The sequence below is a fragment of the Pseudophryne corroboree genome, chromosome 5 (assembly GCF_028390025.1).
Source record: "Pseudophryne corroboree isolate aPseCor3 chromosome 5, aPseCor3.hap2, whole genome shotgun sequence".
Classification (NCBI taxonomy): Eukaryota; Metazoa; Chordata; class Amphibia; order Anura; family Myobatrachidae; genus Pseudophryne; species Pseudophryne corroboree.
This window is the reverse complement of record NC_086448.1, coordinates 559728505-559752454: the sequence shown is the minus strand read 5'-3', so window position 1 is coordinate 559752454 and position 23950 is coordinate 559728505. Positions and strand designations below refer to the sequence as shown.

Below are 23950 nucleotides of genomic sequence, written 5' to 3'. Positions count from 1 at the left end.
AAGATGTATCTTATATATGAAAATGCTATCATTTAGACCATACTGTCATGTGAGAGCTATAACTGTATTACAATTTTTACTCAGTATTTCAGTATTGATAACATATCTGGTCATCACAAAAACATTGAATAAATCACAAGATATTATTGCATATATATTCGATGAATAGTGAAAGATAGAAGTTGACATCACATACAGTATGTGATGGGTACTGGCTTTCAGTGACAGGTCATGCAGCGATGGATGCAGGATGCCAGGCACGTGGCAAAGGAAGCTGCCTGTCACGTGACGGTGTTTGGTGGTTGCCATGGCTACACAGTGCCGCATCACACGGTATAACTATAGAACAATTGTGTTTATTCGGTTATACGTTGATCTGGCGAGGTGGGCGGCGATCGCGGGGGTGCACGCATTGCAATGACTGCAGCTAGCAGGGCTGCAGGTGCATGATTCCAGGTGCTGGAGCTCCTTCATTATGGGTGGCAGCAGGTGTGGCCTGCAGGGAGGAGGAGGAGGCGAGCAGGGAGGGCACACAGGGCAGCAGGTGTCTCATTGCCACTTGCATTTACAGGCATTATCCTGATAACAGAGACAGCAGCGCAGAGAGGGGTGTGTGGGCTGTCACACCAGCAGTAACAGGCGAGGAGGTGCTGATACCATGGACAGACAGTCAGGTGTATGAGTAAATGCTGCCACATATCTATATACTGTACAAGGATACTCGACGCAGTGCTGCCTTCCCCCTCCTTGTACATAGTGTGTCCCTGCGTGGCATTCCCTAGTTAGCAGGAGGTGACACAGACGGCACACACAGCGGGTAATTACACCTTGCTGCAGAGGACACACAGCAAACACCCGGAGGTGACAGCTGAGCTAGGCTGTACTGTGACTCAGTGGACTCAGGCAGGTTCCCCATTCATACTATGCAGCCGGGAGCAGCAGCAGCCACAGGCGGCGGGGGGCGATCGCTAGTCCCCCTAGCCCAACAACCCGCTGTCAAAACCGTGCACGTTTACAGGAACGGAGACCCCTTCTACCGCGGCCGCCGCATGCTGATCCATGAGAAGCGGGTGGGCACGTTTGATGTCTTTCTGAAGGATGTGACAGGTGGGGTACAAGCCCCCTTCGGAGCAGTAAGGAACATTTACACCCCCAAATATGGGCACAGGGTCACTTCTTTGGACGAACTACAGCCTGGAGAATACTATGTGGCTGCGGGAAGGGAAAGTTTCAAAAAGTTGGAGTAAGTAAAGTCAATATAAATGATCCCACTTTTCTTGTTCTTCTATAGGGTAGAAGGTAATGACCAGCAGCATCTGCCATGCACTATGCAATGACCCGATCTGAAGTGTTTTATAAAAACACATATGCATTATATATATATATATATATATATATATATATATATATATATATATATATATATATATATATAAAATTTACTTTAATTCACTGAGTCTGTGAGTTCTTCATTTTGCGAGTGCCACGTCTTTTCTCTGTGCTATGACTTTGGTTTACGGAGGCACCGGCAGCATTCATATTTAGTTTAGGAGTGCCTTACCCATCCATGTATGTATATATATATATATATATATATATATATATAAACACATATGCATAATACAGTATATCAAAACACCCCCATAATACTGTATAAGACCATACCGCAGCTGTTACATGCTTAAGTCACTCTAAAAGCAGATATATTTTTGCAAAGTTTAAAGTAATCCTGAGTTTGGAAAATTAAATATATTCACAATGGTGTACAATATTAGATGTTACCGTATGTTCTTAGCAGTGGTAAGAGTTATACACTAGACCTGTAGGCAATGCATAGTTCATTCAATTGGTTTTCAGTGTGACAACAAAAAGTGCTTTGTTGTTTTATTTTAGTTGTTGTTGTTTTTTTTACCTAACTACATGAATGGATGTGTGTCAGAGTTCCCAGTGTTGGTGTCCATGGGCAATTATGTGAAATATAGTAAAATATGTATTCAATGCTAAAGTATTGTAATAGCATCATATACTATACTGTACATAGCCAGTCATTTTTGTATTTATGCTGATCTCTTCTCACTGGACAAAATGTACAGTAAATTTGATCACAATATTCCAAATGCATGCAGTGAAGTTACCAAGCAAATGAGTTGGTTTTGCTGGTTAAATAAAGTGTGGAACAATTTGGTTTTAATTCTTTCAACTGTAGTAATGTTTTCTCTTTGCTGATAAGCCTTTATTGCAGTCCTCTAAAGATGGACATACTCTATAATAGGTCCTACACATTAAGCGATATAACTGAATGATATAAACGTTCTCGTTCATTAATGAATGAGAACTCGTTAATATTGTTCAGTGTGTAGGCACCAATGATGAACGATGCACGGCCCCGCACTTGTTCATCGTTGGTGCCGGGTCGCTTATGTATGCAGGCCAATATGGACAATCTCTTCCATATTAGCATGCACTGCTATGGAGCCGGGTGACGGGGGGAGTGAAGAAACGTCAATCCCCCTGTCATCTCCCCACCGCCGCCGGGTTGCCCGTCTGCTGTATCGGCCGTCGGGCAGCTCGGCGGCGGGTCACCAAATGTGTAGGGCCCTTAAGATCATCTGTCCAATCTTTCTGGTTGGAAAATGTGGTAATGTATGGCAGCAAATGACAATCAACCATTTGCTTCCAACCACTGAAAAATGGGCAAAAATGGTCGTTTGGTTAAATTCGTTGATTTAAATGGATTTTACCAATTTGTCTGAATGTCCATTTTTGTCTGTTTTCCAGTGTTTGGGAAATGGCCAATTGTCATTTGCTCTCATACATTACCAGATTTTCATTCAAAGCAGAAAGATTGGACAGATAATCTTATAGTGTGTATCCAGCTTGAGACATATTCAGTCCCGAACGATGTGCTGTCGCTGCGATTTTGTGCTGTGCAAATGGTTACCGATATGCATTCTTCCCTCATTTTCCTATGTAAGTTCTCAAGACCAGGGCCTTCTTTCCTCATGTGCCTTTCCTTTTCTTACTTACACTATCTTATACTCCATACTCCCTTTGATGGCACCTAACTCCTGGTTTTCCATACCTGTCCTAAATTGTCCTGTACTGTAAGTGCTGTTTTCTTGTTTGCTCATTTAATTATGTACTGTGTAATGGGCGCTGCGGATCCCATGTGGCGCCAAATAAATAAAGGATGATAATAATAATAATAATAATAATAGGGGGTGTGAGGATAAATGAGCGAATATATTGTTTGTGGATTGATATTTAAGCAGCAGTCTGTCCTCATTGCTCTGAATTTAATTGCCCTTTGTTAATGAATACTAGCCACTGTAAAACAAGTCTGATAAGTACTATAACCATACTATACAAAAAATAAAAAAAATATTCAGATATACTTAAAGTCCAATGCCTAAAAATTATGCCCTGAAAGCCATCTTACAGTACATTTTACTTGTAATACGTTCAGTACCAGCATGGCTCCTTTCCAGATTGTACTAGGTGTCCACTTCTACCTTTCATACGTCTTTCCAGATGCGATAAGATTGACTGAGTTATTTTATTGATGATAAAAAAAAAACCCCTGAATAAATTACTTTTATACCAGTTAGGCTAGAGTTTCCTAAACTCCGCCATTACAGTCCAGATTTTAAGGATATCCATGCTTGAGTCCAGATGGTTAAATCAAATTGACTAAGGTACTAATTAAGTCACATGTGCTCAAGCATGGGTATCCTTAAAACCTGGACTGTAATGGCAAAGTTGTGTAAACTGTGAGATTCTGGATCATTATTAAACTGTGAATTGGAGTTCTGTGCACTTAATGATTAGCCAAATGTTATCATCTATATCAGTGGTTCCCAACCTAGGTCCTCAAGTACCCCCAACAGTTCATGTTTTCCAGGTCACCTAGCAGTTGAATAGGTGTATTCATTACTCACTGACACATTATAAAAGACCAACAGGTGGAGCAAATTATTTCACTTGCAATCTTGTGAGGAGACCTGGAAAACATGAACTGTTGGGGGTTCTTAAGGACCGAGGTTGAGAACCATTGATCTAGATTTTCAAGGAATCTGTATAGTTATACTCAAACAGCTAGCCATGGGATACATAAAAAGAAAATAATGACTAATGCTACTAGTAACCTTTACAAACTGTCTTCTAAAACATCCAATGCATTAAATTGTGGTTATATAGAAGTACCTGTCAATGTTATCGTGTTGTTCTATTATTAGACTAAATCCCTGTACACGAAAGAAAGTTGCATCTTAATTTCCTCTGTCACTTTCCATTGTGCTGAAAATAGGTGCATTATCACAGTGGGCCTGCGTACACGTCAGCTACAGGAAAATAACAGAGACTTGAGTTTTGATAGATTTACACACTAATTTGGAACCTATGTATCTGTATTTCAAAGTAAAGAATACAATTTATGTACTTGATGATGTCCTTTGGAATAATATGGATGTGTTATTCATTTGCTAAAGAACTAATGTGTGATTAAGATTTGAAAGTTAAACCATAAGGGCAGTATCGGATTAGTGGCTAATTAGTTTGCCAAGGGTTATCCAATTAGCCCTGATAAGACGGAGCTTATCCCCGATTCCGACACTTATCAGGATTTATGCTTAATCCAAGATAAGTGCCCCTTAGACCCGTTATAAGTGCCGCGAAAATTGATGTGTCCGCGGCCTTTCACAGGAACTATGTATTTCCGCGTGAACAATTGGATAGGGGATATAAAAACTGCGAAAACCACCCATTTTTTGCAGTAGCGGCACAGTGTCAGTTTTCACAAATCGCAACTGGAATGGGTGTGTAACACATTATCGGCGCGTGGGATCCCTGCAGGCAGCTTACTGACGCCGGGATCCCTGTCGCAGAACGCCGGCGGGGGGGAGGGGGCGAGTGCAGCAAGCCCGTTGCGCTCACCACAGGTTCTATTCCAACTCTATGGGAGTCGTGGACTAGTCCCTGTTGGTCTGCATGCCGACCGTCGGGATAGGTAGGGTGCGGGATGTAGGGGGATGTGTTGCACAAAAATGAAACCCATCGGAATGACTTCAATCCTGCTATTAAGCCAAATTTTGGGGTTCTGTCTAAACTGGTGGATGTATTTTCATCTGTCCCTTTCTACACTTAATGTGCCCCTCCCATAATTGCCCAGCTCAATGGGACAGTACATTAAAGGTAGGCTCAGGGTGCAATGAGAGGCAGGTTTTTAAAAATACTATTTTTTTTTATTACAGAGAAAAGATCTGTAAATAGGGAATATATAAATTAACTGTAACTATTATACTTTGTAACGGACTTGTAATTTATATTTTGTGGTAACACACAACTTTAACATACACAGTAATATTTAGAAGTCCGTTTCAAATGAATTTAAGTTATGAACCTTTGCTCCTGTAGTAAAAGTGATTTTCCCTCATCTCAAACAATGTTAATTATTAGCCCAAAAATTCAGGTAGACATCTAAAGTTAAACAGATAACCTCTCAAAGGGTCAGTAACTCTAAAGAATGCTTTACTCACAAAACTTAACACCCAAGAACATTGTGATCTAAAGTTTTGCATTGGCAATATTTGAATAGGGTAGCCTCAAAGTTTTCTGAGCAGCAAATATGCTTACAAAGCTATTTGTCACTGCCAGACGCGGGCGTGCATGTTGTGGTCCCAACTTAAATACAAAGCTACTACTAAAAATGTTCCCTTGCTATTTATGGTGCAATTAGGTAGATACATACATTTGCTTTTGGTATTAATTATAAGTGCAGGCTAAATAGATACTGATGTTATACAGTGGTTAATGTTTGCTCTCTAAAATGAGGACCGTATTTATCAATTGTTAGGGGTTGCAGGACTAAAGTAGGACTAAAGCTCCATCCAAAAAATACAATTTAAAAAATGAGGATTTGGACATTGCCAACTATTATTTATTTTTAAATCCCCTTCATGTGGTAATATTAGTGCATAGAGAAATCCTAAAATCAGTTGTGGCGTGTGTGACTCCTGCAATGCCATATGCAGCATTTCTCACCCTTGTAGCCAGTATTGGACTGGGGCATGTAGGGCCCACCAGGGGAATGCAGTGGCAGGGCCCATGCTTAGGGGTTGTGGCCAGTCTACAAAGGAAATGTGGCCAGCCACCACATTGGTTTGCCTAACTATTAGATAGTGTATGGGCGGGGCCCCTTGATACATATATACTGCTAGTGCATGCATGATAATGTACCAAATCAATAACAGCAAGGCACTGTAGAGAATACACTATAGTCCTGTGCAGTATAAGGTAACATATGTATGATTGCACAGTCTTCAGTCTGATTCCTAGAGAAGAAGGTGGGCCCCCAGGCAGCGGGGCCCACCAAGGGTTTCCCCTTTGACCCTTTGGGCCAGTCCAACCCTGCTAGTAGCAGTAGGTGGTACAAAGAAGATGCCATCCCTGGTGTATCACGTTGTAGCTGCGCCCACTTTCCTGCAGGAACAGATGTGGGAGGGTTGTCCCTGAAATTTGTGAGTCTCCTGGACATTCTGGGAGAGTAGGCAAGCATGTAGTATCCAGTGGTTTGTTAATACTAGGGTTATACAGATGTGTCCGCATACACCAAATCACTCCAGATAGCCCTACTTGGCATGCCACAGACGTTGCGATTTTTTTCTTAATGTGCTACTTTATATCAATTGTTTTGTTCTAATACTAAATACTAATTCTAAGTACATTGTACACTAAGAGCTACTTAGGTCCTGATTTAGAGATAGGCGCATCTTTGGACGCAGCTGCTATGTGTAAATGTGCAAATGCTGCAGGAGGCGTTTTGTGTAAATAGAGGCCTCCTGCCTGCTTGTGTGATCTGCTGCTGCATCCGAGGATGCAGCATCAGATCTTCTGCAAAAACATCGTCCAGATTACGCAGGATGACTAGTATTTTCACTATGCCAGGACCACAAAATCTGAGTCAGAAGATGCAAACACTGGCCAAGGAAACCCTACAAAATGGGGGCAACACAACGCCATCGCTCGGCCTCCCAGTGCCAATAATGCTGCCGTACATGCACAGAACGAGTGCTGCATATGCACAGAATTGGTGCTACACATGCACAGTCCATCCGTCATTGGAGTAGTAGGCAAACCATCGGGGTTTACGTACATCCCTGAATCAGGCCCATATTACACTATTAGCTAATTAGTACGCTATTAGCTATTTTGTACACTATTAGGGGCTAAGTCAGACCTGATCGTAGCCGTGCAAAATTTTGCTACGAACATTTACCCTGACATGCTAGGGGACACCCAGCACAGGGCTAGGCCATCCCGCATGTCTGGCTCTGCCCCCCCCCTTCCCCCTGCACAGGTACAAAAGCATCGGACGGCGATGATGCTTTTGTACCTGAAGAGTAACTCCCTACCAGCGCACCTCCTGCGCGCTGGCAGGGAGCTACCCGTCGCTCTCTCCGGTCACAGCGGCTGCATGTGACATCACGCATCTGCCGCGGCCCACCCCCCACACGGACCAGGCACTGCGTTGCCCGGACCGCGCCCCCAGAACGGCGGCCCAACACCGCCGCCCCGCCCCTCCCACCCAGCGAACGCCCCTGCCTGTCAATCAGGCAGAGGCGATTGCTAGGCTGAGATGCTGATAGCATCTCTGGCATGCGCCGCCACACTATGGCGCCTGCGCCGCCACACTATGGCGCCTGCGCATGCGCAGTTCAGACCTGATCGCGGAAATGCACAGCAGCGATCAGGTCTGAATTAGGCCCTTAGTGTATTAATAGTCAAAATTCAGGCACTTAGAGTGAGTACTTATGCACAGGAATTGCTACATGTGATGTCTCATACCATATGGGGCAGAAAGGATAGGTGTATGATGACACCTCTGGGTTACTCAATGGGGATTATTTATGAGCTAAAAAAATGCTCTCCCACAGTGAGACAATGCACCTGCATAGGCGTGCGCAGCACATTTTATTAGGGGGTGCACCGTCGGAGGGGTGTGTCTAGCACCACCTTTTGGCCGTGTCTAGCACCATCTATTGATGGTCAACACAATATAAATATCCACCCTTGTGCCAATCCTAATAAAGCAGATACATTGTCAGATGTTGTGGTGTGCACCAAACAAACACCCCTGATGGCACTCACTGCAATTACACTGCTCCTCCTCAGCCTGGTCTGGCTCCCCCTCTCTTTCCCCTGCAAGCTGCAGCAGCTTACTTACAAGTCAGTCACTCACTGAAACTGACAGTCGCAGACTAGTACTACTGCTGCTGGAAAAACGAGTGACGCGTCAATGCTGCTGCCGGCTGCCTGCCAGTATTGAATTTGTCTTCCTAAGAGGAACGCTGGCTGCAGGCTGCTCCTCATCAGTGTCTGGCGTTGGCATAGCATAGAAGGAGAGAGGTGGGAATGTGGCGGGTGTGACGGGTGGGCGGTGGCATCCTTGATTAACCCAGGCGTCCGGTCAGTAATGCAGTCCTGACAGGGTGCAGCGCAGAGGGGACAGTAATCAGCCTGCTCGGCGATCGCTGCATCAGGCATGTGAGATCAGGGTGCCAGACATTAGGGGGTGCCTGTGCGCACTAGGCACCCCCCCCTGCGCACACCTATGTGCACCTGTATACACAGATTCCATCTTTGGAACTTCTGTACTTCCAAAAATATATCACCCAGCACCTACTGTTTTCAGGGCTGCGGGTCCAGTTTGAAATGCTGGTGGGAAGAGTAGAAATAAAAAGTAAATTATTTGTTATAATCACGTTAGGCTTATCCTCTTCATTAATTTCGGGTGTAGTATGGTATGCCGGCTGTCGGGGTCCCGGCGCACAGCATACCGGTGCCGGAATCCTGAACGCTGGCATACAGACAGCTGGGCGAGCACAAATGAGCCCCTTGCGGGCTCGCTGCGCTCGCCACGCTGTGGGCACGGTGGCCACGCCATCTATTCTCCCTCCAGGGAAGTCGTGGACCCCCAAGAGGGAGAAAAGGTGTCGGGATTCCGGCGCTGGTATACTGTGCGCCGGGACCCCGACAGCCGGCAAACTGAAGACCACCCATTAGTTTCAACTTTTTTTCTTAACATACTTCTTATTTTAGAGATGAGTGGTTTTGATTTTACTCGGATCTACTCTGATTTACCCGGATCTCAAAACGGCATCTTATTGGCTCACGGATGTCACATATTTTGGATATCCAATAAGAAAAATCCAGATAAAATCGAACTTGCGTTAATTCTGGTGTTTGAACCGAGTAAATCTGAACCCGCTCATCTCTACTTTATGTTTTAAACTACTGTAATCATGGGAGTGAGGGAATTTCAATAAAGCCTAGTTCATGTGTCACTATTGGGCATTTAAATGTTTTTATTACATTGAATTGAGTCTACATATACACTCTTGGTTTCTAATGAGCATCTACAGTAACTTGAGTTTATTTCTTGCATATTTCTCTATATCGAGTCATCTATTATATTTCTGACATATAAATGATTATCTTCCACATATGCTACCAGTTGAACTTGTTGGGGTATACAGTACTCACTAACCAGCAAGTTTTCCGATCTACCATTTATCAGCAGCACTGACCGATAGATTTAAAACGGCAATAGAAATTAAGGCTGAATTAGGTTTACTTAACATTTATTTGTATTGCCAATTTAAGTCTGTCCGTCAAAGCTACTCATGATTGCCAGCTTTGACTCCCAAACGTGGAGTCTCCCTGTATCAGCAAGTATGGGCTACCATGAGTTCGCAATCAGACACATTATTGTAGCAAGAGATACTGTACACATGTTAAATCTGCCTCCCCTGCAGTGCACATGGGGGTAATTCCAAGTTGATCGCAGCAGGATTTTTGTTAGCAATTGGGCAAAACCATGTGCACTGCAGGGGAGGCAGATATAACATGTGCAGAGAGAGTTAGATTTGGGTGGGGTGTGTTCAATCTGCAATCTAATTTGCAGTGTAAAAATAAAGCAGCCAGTATTTACCCTGCACAGAAACAAAATAACCCACCCAAATCTAACTCTTTCTGCACATGTTATATCTGCCTCCCCTGCAGTGCACATGGTTTTGCCCAATTGCTATCAAAAATCCTTCTGCGATCAACTTGGAATTACCCCCTATATGTGTTATTTGTCTTAGGACACAATAATTGCATACTCAATAGCTAAGTAAATGTTTAAACAAATATTGATCTAAATAGAAACCCTTTTCAGTCTTCCATGCAACTACCTGAAGTATCCACTCCTCAGATTATCTGGCCACAAAAAGCCCCTCTTCAGAATGTATTTATGTATGTCCGGAATAAGAGCTGTTAATTGTATTCACGTTAATGTTGCATAACTTAAGCTATCCTTTATAAAGCTTTATTGGAAAGTCCATTTAAACATCGTGAAAGCAATTATTTGTGAAGTTCTGTAAGCTGTATATATTACCATTGTTGATATACTGTATAAGAGCAAATAGATCATGTTAAGTATTTATTTGCAAGGAAATGCTTACAAGCCAACAATAACTTTAGCTGTCTTTTTAAAGCTGTTCATGTACAGGCAAATCTTAGGTATACACTATGTAATAATTGTCCTGAACAGATGATTTTCGGCTGTTTGGTCCAATAATTATTGTACAGCGTATGCTGAACCCAGGGCCAATTATTGTTTAAAAACCTGTAGGATCTGTTCTACTGATCTGGTCTGCTGCACTATGGGCCTGATTCAGACCTGATCATTGCTGTGTGTTTTTGCACAGGAGGCGGTCAGGTAATAGCTGCGCATGCGTATGCACCGTAATGTGCACGCGCATCGGCAAACAACAACAGGCATCGCCGGTCATTGACAGGCTGGTGCGAAAATTCTAATCGCACAGCTATTCGCATGCTGATTGACAGGAGGAAGCCATTTGTGGGTGGCAACTGACCGTTTTCTGGGAGTGTCAGGGAAACGCAGGCATGCCCAAGTGTTTTTTTGGGCAGGAAGGGGATGATGTCAGCTCCGGCCCCGATCAGCCCGTTCTGATCACACTGTAGGAGTTAGTCCTAGGTTGCACAGAGACTGCACACTGAGGGCAAAACATTCACTGGTGAGTGAAGTGCGAACGGATATGCAGCTGTCCGCTGACTGAGGTTTTTTTAGCAGCTTGGCATACACATGCGATCGCACACTTGAATGGCGAATATACACTCTCCTTGGGCGGTGACTATCTGATCTCTGGGCTACAATTTTAGCAGCCTAGCGATCAGGTCTGAATCACCCCCTATATTTGTTGTTGGTCCCGATGAGCAATTATCATGCACATTTTGTATGGTGTATATGATCTGTCCAACGCAACACATATAGAAAGGTCCACTTTGATGATCTCTAGGACATTGGGCTTGTTTCATAGATGTATGCAAAGCTATTTACGCAGTTGAATGATTGCACATGCATTGCGGTCACACGAGGATCTATTCACAAATTGATTGACAGTCAGACTGTTTGGGAGCCTTCACGGGGAGTGTCTCAGCCCACATCTGCGATTTCTTGTGTAGAAAGCACGACGCAAGCATCTCAGTTCCTGCACCCATTCTACATGACCATAGGGTTACTCGGATGGTCAATTATCGAAGGATCTATGAGCACTGGTGCATGTTTTTATGTAGAAGATGATATTTGCATGGCCATCTAATTCCATTTCCAATCAAAATTATAATCAAAAACAGGAAAACAGCAACTTACAGTTGATGACAATATAGGACAAGTACAGGGTAAATAAACATAGCTACATCAGCAGATGACACTGAAATAAGTATCAGGTGGCAGAAGACTGCTGGATTTGGTGCAGTTGAAGATTATTAAAGTAAGAAAAAGGATAAGCACATGAAGGAAGAGGGCCCTACTCACGAGAGCTTACATTCTAAAGGGGAGGGGTAGACAGACGGGGTGACACAGACAAGGTACATAGAGAGTGTGGAACAGAGGGTTAGGATGAGATTTGGCTGGGTTTGGTGAAGAAGTGGGTCTTGAGAGCCCGTTTGAAGCTTTGTAGAGAGGTGGAGAGTCTGAGTGGGAGAGGTAGGGAATTCCAGAGAAATGGAGCAGCACGTTAGAAATCTTGGAGGTAGGAGTGTAAGGAAGTAGGCAGGAGAGTCAGTGTGCATTAGCAGAGCGAAGAGGACGGGTGGGAGTGTAAAGGGAGATAAGGTCAGAGATGTAGATGGGAGAGGAGTGGGTGAGGGCTTTGTAAGTGAATGTGAGAAGCTTGAAGTGGATTCTGAAAGGGAAGGGGAGCCAGTGAAGGTCTTGTAAGAGAGGAGAGGTGGACGTAGTGCGTTTGGTGAGGAAAATGAGCCGGGCAGCAGCATTGAGGATAGATTTGAGTGGAGAGAGGTATTTGTCAGGAATGCCAGTCAGGAGGAGATTACAGTATTCCAGTCTGGAGATGACCAGTGAGTGGATAAGAGTCTTAGTAGCATCCTGGGTCAGAAAGGGTCTGATCCTGGAAATATTTTTAGATGAAAACGTCAGGTTTGCGAGAGGTGCTGAATGTGTGGTTTGAAGGAGAGGGAGGAGTCAAGGATTACTCCAAGACAGTGCACTTGGGGGCTAGAGGAGATAGTAGTGCCATCAATAAATAATGAGATTGTAGGAGGTGAAGTTATGCGGGAGGGAGGGAAGATGATCAGCTCGGTCTTAGACATGTTAAGTTTAAGAAAGTGCTGGGACATCCAAACAGAGATAGCAGAGAGACAGTTGGAGATACGAGTGAGGAGAGCAGGGGAGAGGTCTGGAGAGGAAAGATAGATTTGAGTGTCATCAGCATAGAGATGATATTGGAAACCAAAAGAACTAATGAGCTTACCTAGTGAGGACGTATAGAGAGAGAAAAGAAGAGGACCAAGGACAGAACCTTGGGGTACACCTACAGTTAGTGTAAGTGAGGGGTGGTGGTGTCATGAGAGGAGACAGAGAATGAACGGTCAGAGAGGTAGGAAGACAGCCAAGAGAGGGCAGTATCATGCAGACCAATGGAGTGAAGGATTTGCAATCCTTCCCCGCCCTCCCCCCGGACCCTTCCCTTGCACCTGAAATAAGCAGATGGAGACTTGTATACGTTTGCGAATTAAAAAAGGTCACAGTTTATTAAATTTGAGGATAAATTTACTGATTGAATCTATTGGTGGCCTACATAGCACTGCGGATCCCCAGCTCTCCTTGCAACTGAAACCAGTAACCGACCCCCTTCTCTGCCCCTGATGCATAGGCCTGGGAGAACTCACCCCCGCCCCTTATCCGGGCTTTGGCCCGGCCCCCCATCTGGGTGGTACCGGGTGTATCAGCCTATTTCTTGCTGGGGTTGGGTTTCTCCCTGGATGTGCCAGCGCCCTTATTGGCTGGCCTGCAGCGCTTCCGCCAACGCTAGGTTCCCCGCGAACTGTAGCAGCCACCACTACTGTGACCCTAACAAGCCTCTATTGCCCCCATCAGCTGTGTGTTAAACAGCTCTAGGCCGGCCTCAGATAGGTGTACTACGTCTGCTCTGTATAACGTTGAGCTGTGAAACTGAATTTGATCATGCCTGATAACACTGCCCCCTTCTGAAACAATGAACTTGCCGACTGTTGCATTGATTTTTCTTCTGGCTTCATCCAGAGCTGGCCCCTTATACTTACCCCATTCCCATTGACATTGTGAGTCCTCCTCTTCTCCATCTTCTTAGAAGTAGGAGAACATGGGTGGGCAGCACACGCCCTGGCTTCCGATGTGCATACATATTGGAGACAGTATAGACCTTAGCAAATTATTATTTAGATTAAAATGACCATTAAACAGTTCTAAATTGCCTTATTTAAAATAGCTACTAATAACATTCACAGATGTAAAAAGCATTTCAGGAGTTATTAGTTTCTGTGTCCAGAAATGAAGAGATGACTATAGATGAAAAATAATCTTTTTAAAATGAGTCCATCACTGTGCTATAACCTAACCCAAGAAAATATGACCTACATCAAATTAAATTTACTGAAAAGCTACTGACTGGTAACAGACAGGGTTGGTGTTGGAATACCGGCGGCCGGGATCCCGGAGGTCAAATACCTACCCTGGGATCCTGGACGCCAGAATGCCGGCAGCGGAGCAAGCGCCAGAAAGCCCCTTGCGGGCTCGGTGGCTCGCTGCACTTGCTACAGGTTCTGTTCCCACTCTATGGGTGTCGTGGACAACCACGAGTGGGAATAGCCCTGGCGCCGCTGCCGGCATTCTCAGCGGTCGGGATCCCGGTGTCGGTATTCTGACCGGTGAGATCCCAACCGCCGAGATATTGACAACATCCCAACAGAAATAATACATGTATTGTGTAAACGACTGAATTGTACAGAGTTTCGCTCAGCTACTTGGGTCAAGTACAGGATGACTACTTTACCACCAGATATGTGACAGATTTTGGCACACTTGTTGGTGAAGAATGGCACATAGTTATAACATTAGTTGAGGTGTATGTTTGATACTTTGTGTAAGTAACTTATATAACAAATTATTTTTATCTTCTGCCATAGTTTGAAAACATTTAGTTATAAATTTGCCTTTTACACTTTGAACAAACATCTCTTTGAGGTAATATTACAGAAATGCTGAATATAACAAATATATATATATATAATTAACATAATTATTTTTGTTTTTTGCATGTTTCAGCTACATACATATTGGGGAAAATAAGAAAAAGACATTGGATCCTTTAAGTCAGGTACTAATTTATTTTCTATATTTTATTTTTGGTGAAATATACTTGTTTCAACATTGTTACAGCATTTTATGCTAATTATAATCCTGCATAGTGATTGTCAATGCATCAGATTTGATAAAAGGTCATTTTGATGTAGACAGCGCAGAAGTGAGCAATAAGTGTCCCTCCAGTTGCTGTTAAACTACACATCCCAGAATGCCTTGCCACAGTTTCAGTATGCCCATGACAAAACTGTGTCAGGGCATGCTGAGATGTGTAATCCCATATCAGCTGGAGAGCCGCTTAATGCTCACCTCTTTAGGCAAGGTACATTGGGGGTAATTCCAAGTTGATCGCAGCAGGACTTTTGTTAGCAGTTGGGCAAAACCATGTGCACTGCAGGGCAGGCAGATTTAACATGTGCAGAGAGATTAGATTTGGGTGTGGTGTGTTCAATCTGCAATCTAAATTGCAGTGTAACAATAAAGCAGCCAGTATTTACCCTGCACAGAAACAACATACCCCACCCAAATCTAACTCTCTCTGCTTGGAATTACCCCCCTTGTGAGAGAAAAGTCTGCCCATCACTTATACACTATACCTGCATGAGAAGAGCCCATCCATATAGAATAGGTGGTCTTCTGTATGCCGGCGGTCGGGCTCCCGGCGCTCAGTATACCGGCGCCGGGAGCCCGACAGCCGGCATACCGACACTTATTTTCCCTCGTGGGGGTCCACGACCCCCATAGAGGGAGAATAAAATAGTGTGGCGCGCGTAGCGCGCCACCGTGCCCGTAGCATGGCGAGCGCAGCGAGCCCGCAAGGGGCCCATTTGCGCTCGCCACACTGTCGGTAAGCCGGCGGTTGGCCTCCCGGCGCCGGTATGCTGGTCGCCGGGAGCCCGACCGCCGGCCAGCCGTAGTGAACCCTATAGAATGTGTTTTCTGCTTTCAGGTGCACCTCTAGCCCGTTAAAAAATTAAATAATTACAATACAAATTATGTAAAAAGATTCATAGATTGGCTGGTTATACTAGACTCACTGTTGTTTGTCCTGTGCATAATCACCTTAGGGGTGACCCTCTGTCTATACACTCTTTTCATGCAGGTATAGTGTATAAGGCAAGCTACATTTGATGTTAGCAGACATTGGGGGTCTCACCTAAACAATGGGTGACCCAGGCTAAGTAACATTCTGAAATTATGTTTCATGTAGTTATCTATTTTAAATTTATATAATGTCATAGGTAAAAGGGGCAATTTATCCGAGTTGTAAAAAGAGATAATTATCGGCTTTCGAGCAGAGGGTGGTAGAATTTCTGAAACAGCGCAGTTTGTGAACTGTTCACCTGCTGCTGTAGTGAAGGTGTATCGTGACTGGACAAATGGCACAATTGTGAATAACCAACATGGAAACTGCGAAGCACCACGTCACATTGATGTCAAAAGTAAACGTTAGCTACGAAGGTGCATGAGGGCCGACCGACATGCTACGGTGGAGCAGCTCACCATCAAAATGAACCTGGGGGCTACCAGACTTATGTCTAAAATGACAGTTCAGCCCGTCTAGCTACTGTCCGTGCTGCACACGACGGTTACTCTGGTTATTAGCTGGTGGTCATAATAATGTGACTCGACCATGTATTTAATTTAATTAATTGAATCTAATTGTACATGTGCAATTTTAGTCATATGAAATGTTGCAAAATCATTTTTTTTACTTTTTTTTTTTAAGCAAAACAGCGTCAGGCATTATTAATAAAGTGGAAAGTTTGAGTGTAAAAATTTGGAGGGGATTTCCATGCTAGGTGCCGACTGTTCATTATGGCTTGGTATTACTTAGTGAAACACTTTATTCAGGTAACATAACTTCTTCTAGACCCTTTACATTGTTTTGTCTTCTGATGACTTTGCTGCACTCTCGGTAACCAAGGAACACACATACACACTGTGACAAAGTAACACAATCCTGTTATTGTTTATGTCTTTAGGATATAGTTACAGCATTCTCTGTTGATACTGTTACAATTGTTATGTGTACTATGTAAAAACATTAACACATCAAGTTGTTGATATTTATATATATATATTTCTCTGACGTCCTAGTGGATGCTGGGGACTCCGTAAGGACCATGGGGAATAGACGGGCTCCGCAGGAGACTGGGCACTCTATAGAAAGATTTAGGACTATCTGGTGTGCACTGGCTCCTCCCCCTATGACCCTCCTCCAAGCCTCAGTTAGATTTCTGTGCCCGGCTGAGCTGGATGCACACTAGGGGCTCTCCTGAGCTCCTAGAAGAAAGTATAGTTTAGGTTTTTTATTTTCAGTGAGACCTGCTGGCAACAGGCTCACTGCAATGAGGGACTAAGGGGAGAAGAAGCGAACCTACCTAAGTGGTGGTAGCTTGGGCTTCTTAGGCTACTGGACACCATTAGCTCCAGAGGGATCGAACACAGGACCCGACCTCGTAGTCCGTTCCCGGAGCCGCGCCGCCGTCCCCCTTTCAGAGCCAGAAACAAGAAGGTGGTCCGGAAAATCGGCTCCTCATGCACACCACACACTGCGGTCACTGATGGGTGCAGGGCGCTGGGGGGGGGGGGGGGGGGGGGGGCGCCCTGAGCAGCAATAGTAACACCTTGGCTGGCAAAACTAACACCATATATAGCCCCAGAGGCTATATAGGTGTATATTAACCCCTGCCAGAAACGATAAAATAGCCGAAAAAGGGGCAGAGCCAACTCCCTCAGCACACTGGCGCCATTTTTCCCTCACAGCTCCGCTGGAAGGAAGCTCCCTGGCTCTCCCCTGCAGTCCTGCACTACAGAAAGGGTAAAAAAGAGAGGGGGGGGGCACAATTTAGGCGCAGTATATATATATTATAGGCAGCTATAGGGGAAAACACTCTGTATAGTGATATCCCTGTGTTATATAGCGCCCTGGTGTGTGCTGGCATACTCTCCCTCTGTCTCCCCAAAGGGCTTTGTGGGGTCCTGTCCTCTGTAAGAGCATTCCCTGTGTGTCTGCTGTGTGTCGGTACTGCTGTGTCGACATGTATGATGAGGATAATGATGTGGAGGCGGAGCAAATGCCTGTGAATGTGATGTCACCCCCTGCGGGGTCGACACCAGTGTGGATGGACTTATGGAAGGAATTACGTGACAGTGTCAGCTCCTTACATAAAAGGTTTGACGACATAGGACAGCCGGCTACTCAGCTTGTGCCTGTCCAAGCGTCTCAAATGTCATCAGGGGCTATAAAACGCCCGCTACCTCAGATGACAGATACAGATGTCGACACGAATACCGACTCCAGTGTCGACGATGATGAGACGAGTGTACCCTCCAATAGATCCACCCGTTATATGATTGAGGCTATGAAAAATGTATTACACATTTCTGATGATACCCCAGGTACCACAAAAAAGGGTATTATGTTTGGTGAGAAAAAACTACCAGTAGTTTTTCCTGCATCTGACGAATTAAATGAGGTGTGTGAGGAAGCGTGGACTTCCCCAGATAAGAAATTGATCATTTCTAAACGGTTAATGGCTGCGTACCCTTTCCCGCCAGAGGATAGGTCACGCTGGGAAACACCCCCTAGGGTAGATAAAGCGCTGACACGCTTATCAAAGAAGGTGGCACTACCGTCTCCGGATACGGCCGCCCTAAAAGAACCTGCTGATAGAAAGCAGGAAAGTACCCTAAAAGCTATATACACACACACTGGCATTATATTGAGACCCGCTATTGCATCAGCTTGGATGTGCAGTGCTGCTGCTGCGTGGTCAGACTCCCTGTCGGAAAACATTGATACCATGGATAGGGACAATATTTTGCTAACGATTGACCATATAAAAGACGCGGTCTTATACATGCGTGATGCACAGAGGGATATTTGCCGGCTGGCATCAAAAATAAGCGCTATGTCCATTGCCGCCAGACGGGGGTTATGGACTAGACAATGGTCAGGTGATGCCGACTCCAAACGGCACATGGAAGTTTTACCCTATAAAGGGGTGGAACTTTTTGGGGAAGGTCTTTCAGACCTCGTTTCCACAGCTACTGCTGGGAAATCGACTTTTTTTGCCACAGGCTACCCCACAGCAAAAGAAAGCACCGTATTATCAGGTACAGTCCTTTCGGCCCCAGAAAAACAAGCGGGCTAGAGGCTCATCCTTTCTGCCGAGGGGCAGAGGAAGGGGGAAAAAGCTGCAGCACACAGCTAGTTCCCAGGAGCAGAAGTCCTCCCCTGCGTCCGGTAAGTCCACAGCATGACGCTGGGGCTGCTCAGGCGGAATCGGGAACGGTGGGGGCACGTCTCAGGTTTTTCAGCACACAGTGGGCTCTCTCACAAGTGGATCCCTGGGTCCTTCAAGTAGTATCTCAGGGGTACAGGCTGGAATTCGAGACGTCTCCCCCCCGCCGTTTCCTAAAATCTGCCTTGCCGGCAACTCCCTCTGCCAGGGAGGCAGTGTTAGTGGCTATTCAAAAACTGTATTCACAGAAAGTGATTGTCAAGGTACCCCTCCTTCAGCAAGGAAAGGGTTACTACTCCACAATGTTTGTGGTACCGAAACCGGATGGTTCGGTGAGACCCATCTTAAATTTAAAAGCCTTGAACACTTATATCAAAAGGTTCAAGTTCAAGATGAAATCGCTCAGGGCGGTTATTGCGAGCCTGGAGGAGGGGGATTACATGGTATCCCTGGACATCAAGGATGCGTACCTGCATGTCCCCATTTACCCTCCGCACCAGGAGTACCTCAGATTTGTGGTACAGGACTGTCACTATCAGTTCCAGACGCTGCCGTTTGGGTTATCCACGGCACCGAGGGTCTTTACCAAGGTAATGGCCGAAATGATGATACTCCTTCGCTAGAAGGGAGTTTTAATTATCCCGTACTTGGACGATCTCCTGATAAAGGCGAGGTCCAAAGAACAGTTGATAGTGGGGGTGGCACTTTCTCAGGAAGTGCTACAACAGCACGGCTGGATTCTAAACATTCCAAAGTCACAGCTGGTCCCGACGACACGTCTTCTGTTCCTGGGAATGATTCTGGACACAGACCAGAAAAGAGTGTTTCTTCCACTGGAAAAAGCCGAGGAATTGTCATCTCTGGTCAGAGACATCCTAAAACCAGGAAAAGTGTCGGTACATCAATGCACACGAGTCCTGGGAAAAATGGTAGCTTCGTACGAAGCAATTCCATTCGGAAGGTTCCACGCAAGGACGTTCCAGTGGGACCTGTTGGACAAATGGTCCGGGTCCCATCTCCAGATGCAACAGCGGATAACCCTATCGGCCAGAACCAGGGTGTCGCTGCTGTGGTGGCTGCAGAGGGCTCATCTACTAGAGGGCCGCAGATTCGGAATACAGGACTGGGTCCTGGTGACCACGGATGCCAGCCTTCGGGGCTGGGGGGCAGTCACAAAGGGAAGAAATTTCCAAGGACTGTGGTCAAATCAGGAGATTTCTCTTCACATAAATATCCTGGAGCTAAGGGCCATTTACAATGCCCTAAGCCAGGCAAGACCCCTGCTTCAAAACCAGCCGGTACTGATCCAGTCAGACAACATCACGGCGGTCGCCCATGTAAACAGACAGGGCGGCACGAGAAGCAGGATGGCGATGGCAGAAGCCACAAGGATTCTCAGATGGGCAGAGAATCATGTGTTAGCACTGACGGCAGTGTTCATTCCGGGAGTGGACAACTGGGAAGCAGACTTCCTCAGCAGGGACGACCTCCACCCGGGAGAATGGGGACTTCATCCAGAAGTCTTCCAAATGCTGGTCAACCGGTGGGAAAAACCACAGGTAGACATGATGGCGTCCCGCCTCAACAAGAAGTTGAAAAGATATTGCGCCCGGTCAAGAGACCCTCAGGCGATAGCGGTGGACGCTCTAGTGACACCATGGGTGTACCAGTCGGTTTATGTGTTTCCTCCTCTACCCCTCATACCCAAGGTACTGAGAATAATAAGGCGAGGAGTGAAAACCATACTCGTGGTTCCGGATTGGCCAAGAAGAGCTTGGTACCCGGAACTTCAAGAGATGCTTACAGAGGACCCTTGGCCTCTGCAGCTCAGACAAGACCTGCTGCAGCAGGGACCCTGTCTGTTCCAAGACTTACCGCGGCTGCGTTTGACGGCATGGCGGTTGAACACCGGATCCTGAAGGAAAAGGGTATTCCGGAGGAAGTCTTCCCTACCCTGATCAAAGCCAGGAAGGATGTCACCGCAAGACATTATCACCGCATTTGGCGAAAATATGTTGCTTGGTGTGAGGCCATGAAGGCCCCGATGGAGGAATTTCAACTGGGTCGATTCCTGCACTTCCTGAAAAGAACTGGCTTCACTGCCTGAAGTTCAGACTTTTGTCAAAGGAGTACTGCATATTCAGCCTCCTTTTGTGCCCCCAGTGGCACCTTGGGATCTCAATGTGGTTTTGGCATTCCTGAAATCACATTGGTTCGAACCACTTAAGACTGTGGATTTAAAATATCTCACGTGGAAAGTGGTCATGCTGTTGGCCCTGGCGTCGGCCAGGCGGGTTTCAGAATTGGCGGCTTTGTCTTGTAAAAGCCCTTATCTGATTTTCCATATGGATAGGGCAGAATTGAGGACTCGTCCTCAGTTTCTCCCAAAGGTGGTCTCAGCTTTTCACTTGAACCAACCTATTGTGGTGCCTGCGGCTACTAGGGACTTGGAGGACGTGGTCAGGGCCCTAAAAATTTATATTTCCAGGACGGCTGGAGTCAGACAGACTGACTCGCTGTTTATCCTGTATGCACCCACCAAGCTGGGTGCTCCTGCTTCTAAGCAGTCTATTGCGCGCTGGATTTGTAGTACTATTCAGCTGGCGCATTCTGCGGTAGGCTTACCGCAGCCTAAATCTGTAAAAGCCCATTCCACACGGAAGGTGGGCTCATCTTGGGCGGCTGCCCGAGGGGTCTCGGCTTTACAACTTTGCCGAGCAGCTACTTGGTCGGGGGCAAACACGTTTGCAAAATTCTACAAATTTGATACCCTGGCTGAGGAGGACCTGGAATTCTCTCATTCGGTGCTGCAGAGTCATCCGCACTCTCCCGCCCGTTTGGGAGCTTTGGTATAATCCCCATGGTCCTTACGGAGTCCCCAGCATCCACTAGGACGTCAGAGAAAATAAGAATTTACTCACCGGTAATTCTATTTCTCGTAGTCCGTAGTGGATGCTGGGCGCCCATCCCAAGTGCGGATTGTCTGCAATACCTGTACATAGTTATTGTTACAAATATCGGGTTTTGTTGTGAGCCATCTCTTCAGAGGCTCCATTTGTTATCATACTGTTAACCGGGATTCCTATCACGTGTTACATGGTGTGATTGGTGTGGCTGGTATGAGTCTTACCCGGGATTCAAAAATCCTTCCTTATTGTGTCAGCTCTTCCGGGCACAGTTCCTAACTGAGGCTTAGAGGAGGGTCATAGGGGGAGGAGCCAGTGCACACCAGATAGTCCTAAATCTTTCTATAGAGTGCCCAGTCTCCTGCGGAGCCCGTCTATTCCCCATGGTCCTTACGGAGTCCCCAGCATCCACTACGGACTACGAGAAATAGAATTACCGGTGAGTAAATTCTTATTTTTTAATAATATCTTTATAAAGCTTTGATATAGTCACAAAATAGGTGTGCTTAGACTAGAGTGTTAAACAGGGGTCTACTATGATATCCCGGCTGTCGTGATCCTGGCGTCCAGCATACCGGTGCCGGGATCCTGACCGCCGGAATGCCGGCAGCGGGTCGAACGCAGAAGAGCCCCTTGCGGGCTCTCTGTGCTTACTACACTGTGGGCACGGTGGTGCACTACACGTGCCACGCTATTTATTCTCCCTCCAGGGGTGTCTTGGACACCCCAAGAGGGAGAATAGTTGTTGGGATCCCGGAAGTTGGGATCCCAGCGCTCAGCAGACCGGCGCCGGGATATCGAATGCTTCCCCTTTAAACAGTTAAGTTCAACCTCCAGCCTTTTCCCTTTAAATCAGTTTCAATGTTGTGTGCACAATTGTTAGGTGCATTCAGCACCTCCTGTAAAGACAGAGCAAAGCGAAATGGGACATAAATATATCACAGAAATATATATCCTATTGTGCTAAAGCGCCAGGTGTGTTGGTTGGAGAGCGGCATGCGAATATCTAGAGTCTTTCTTGCATTCCCCAGAAGCCAAATCATTGGATGCCAAGATTGAATGTGACAGTTGAATAACATTGGTTTTGCCTGGTTCTTACACTTGTAATCTATTACATAACCCCTGCACAAGGGACACTTTATACCAGTGTTAAACATTGACATTTTGATGCAAGGGAATTGCTGTCTCTTAAGTGATGGAGCAGTCATAGTGTCTGCATAGGGTGTAGTGATTGGAGTAATAGTGTACTGATGGCAGTAATAATGTAGCAATGGTTAATGCTGGGAATGGTAGAACACTGGAAGTTCATGCTGTGAATTATGGTATAGTTATGGTGAATGCTGGGAGTGTTAGTGCGTTAATGATAAATGAGGGAGTGGTGATTTCATAATAATGGTGATGGGACTAATGTTGATTTGAAGCAGTGCTGAAAGTAGGATGGTACGAAGTACCATTAAGAAATATGGTTTACCACCAGCCCACTGCTGGGGCATAATTTATAAGGGACATTTTTGTAAAAATGGTGTCAGGGGCATAACTGTGTGTGGCATAATATGTAATAGGCATTACGGTGTGTGGTATAATATATAATAGGCATTACGGTGTGTGGCATAATGTGTAATGGGTGTTACGGTGTCTGGCATAATGTGTAATGGCAGAGCCGGCCCTAACCAATATGATGCTCTAGGCAAGATTTTGGCTGGTGCCCCCTAGCACCACTGCTTGTTCCGCCTCTGTGTTCCTAATTCACGTTACATCACACAGTAGTACCACTTTACCTTATACATACGTTACTCCTTACAATAGTGCCCCTTATTCACATTAATAAATTTACCCCTATATCTCATCTGCTTTTCTGACAGTTAATTAACCTCCATGAATATGGCACCTTGGCTATTAATACTTTGTCCTACAATGCACTGTTCTTTGTCTACAGGTAGTGGTAAGTGGAGGGTTAGGGGTGGGGTTTAAATTATCCAGACCAGGCCTTTCAGGAGACCAGGAGTGTGCCCCGGCTTGCCAGGGAGGCACAGCCCCAATCTCCAAAATGGTTTCACCACATACCTTACACAACCTGGCCTTCACAATGG

At 45.6% G+C, this 23950-nt stretch overlaps 1 protein-coding gene across 3 annotated transcripts in view; it reads left to right on the top strand.

The window, feature by feature from the left end:
* Window positions 1-339: 339 nt before the first annotated feature.
* DCDC2 (doublecortin domain containing 2) overlaps window positions 340-23950 on the top strand; it is a 401802-nt gene continuing 378191 nt past the window's right edge. Inside the window, exons 1-2 of one of the 3 annotated variants that reach the window (XM_063923248.1) lie at window positions 340-1243; window positions 14669-14720. In XM_063923248.1, the coding sequence (XP_063779318.1) occupies window positions 924-1243; window positions 14669-14720 (372 nt within the window). In that variant the 5' untranslated portion in view covers window positions 340-923. The remainder of the gene's footprint in view (window positions 1244-14668; window positions 14721-23950) is intronic. The other 2 variants (XM_063923249.1, XM_063923251.1) reach the window with 2 other exon arrangements.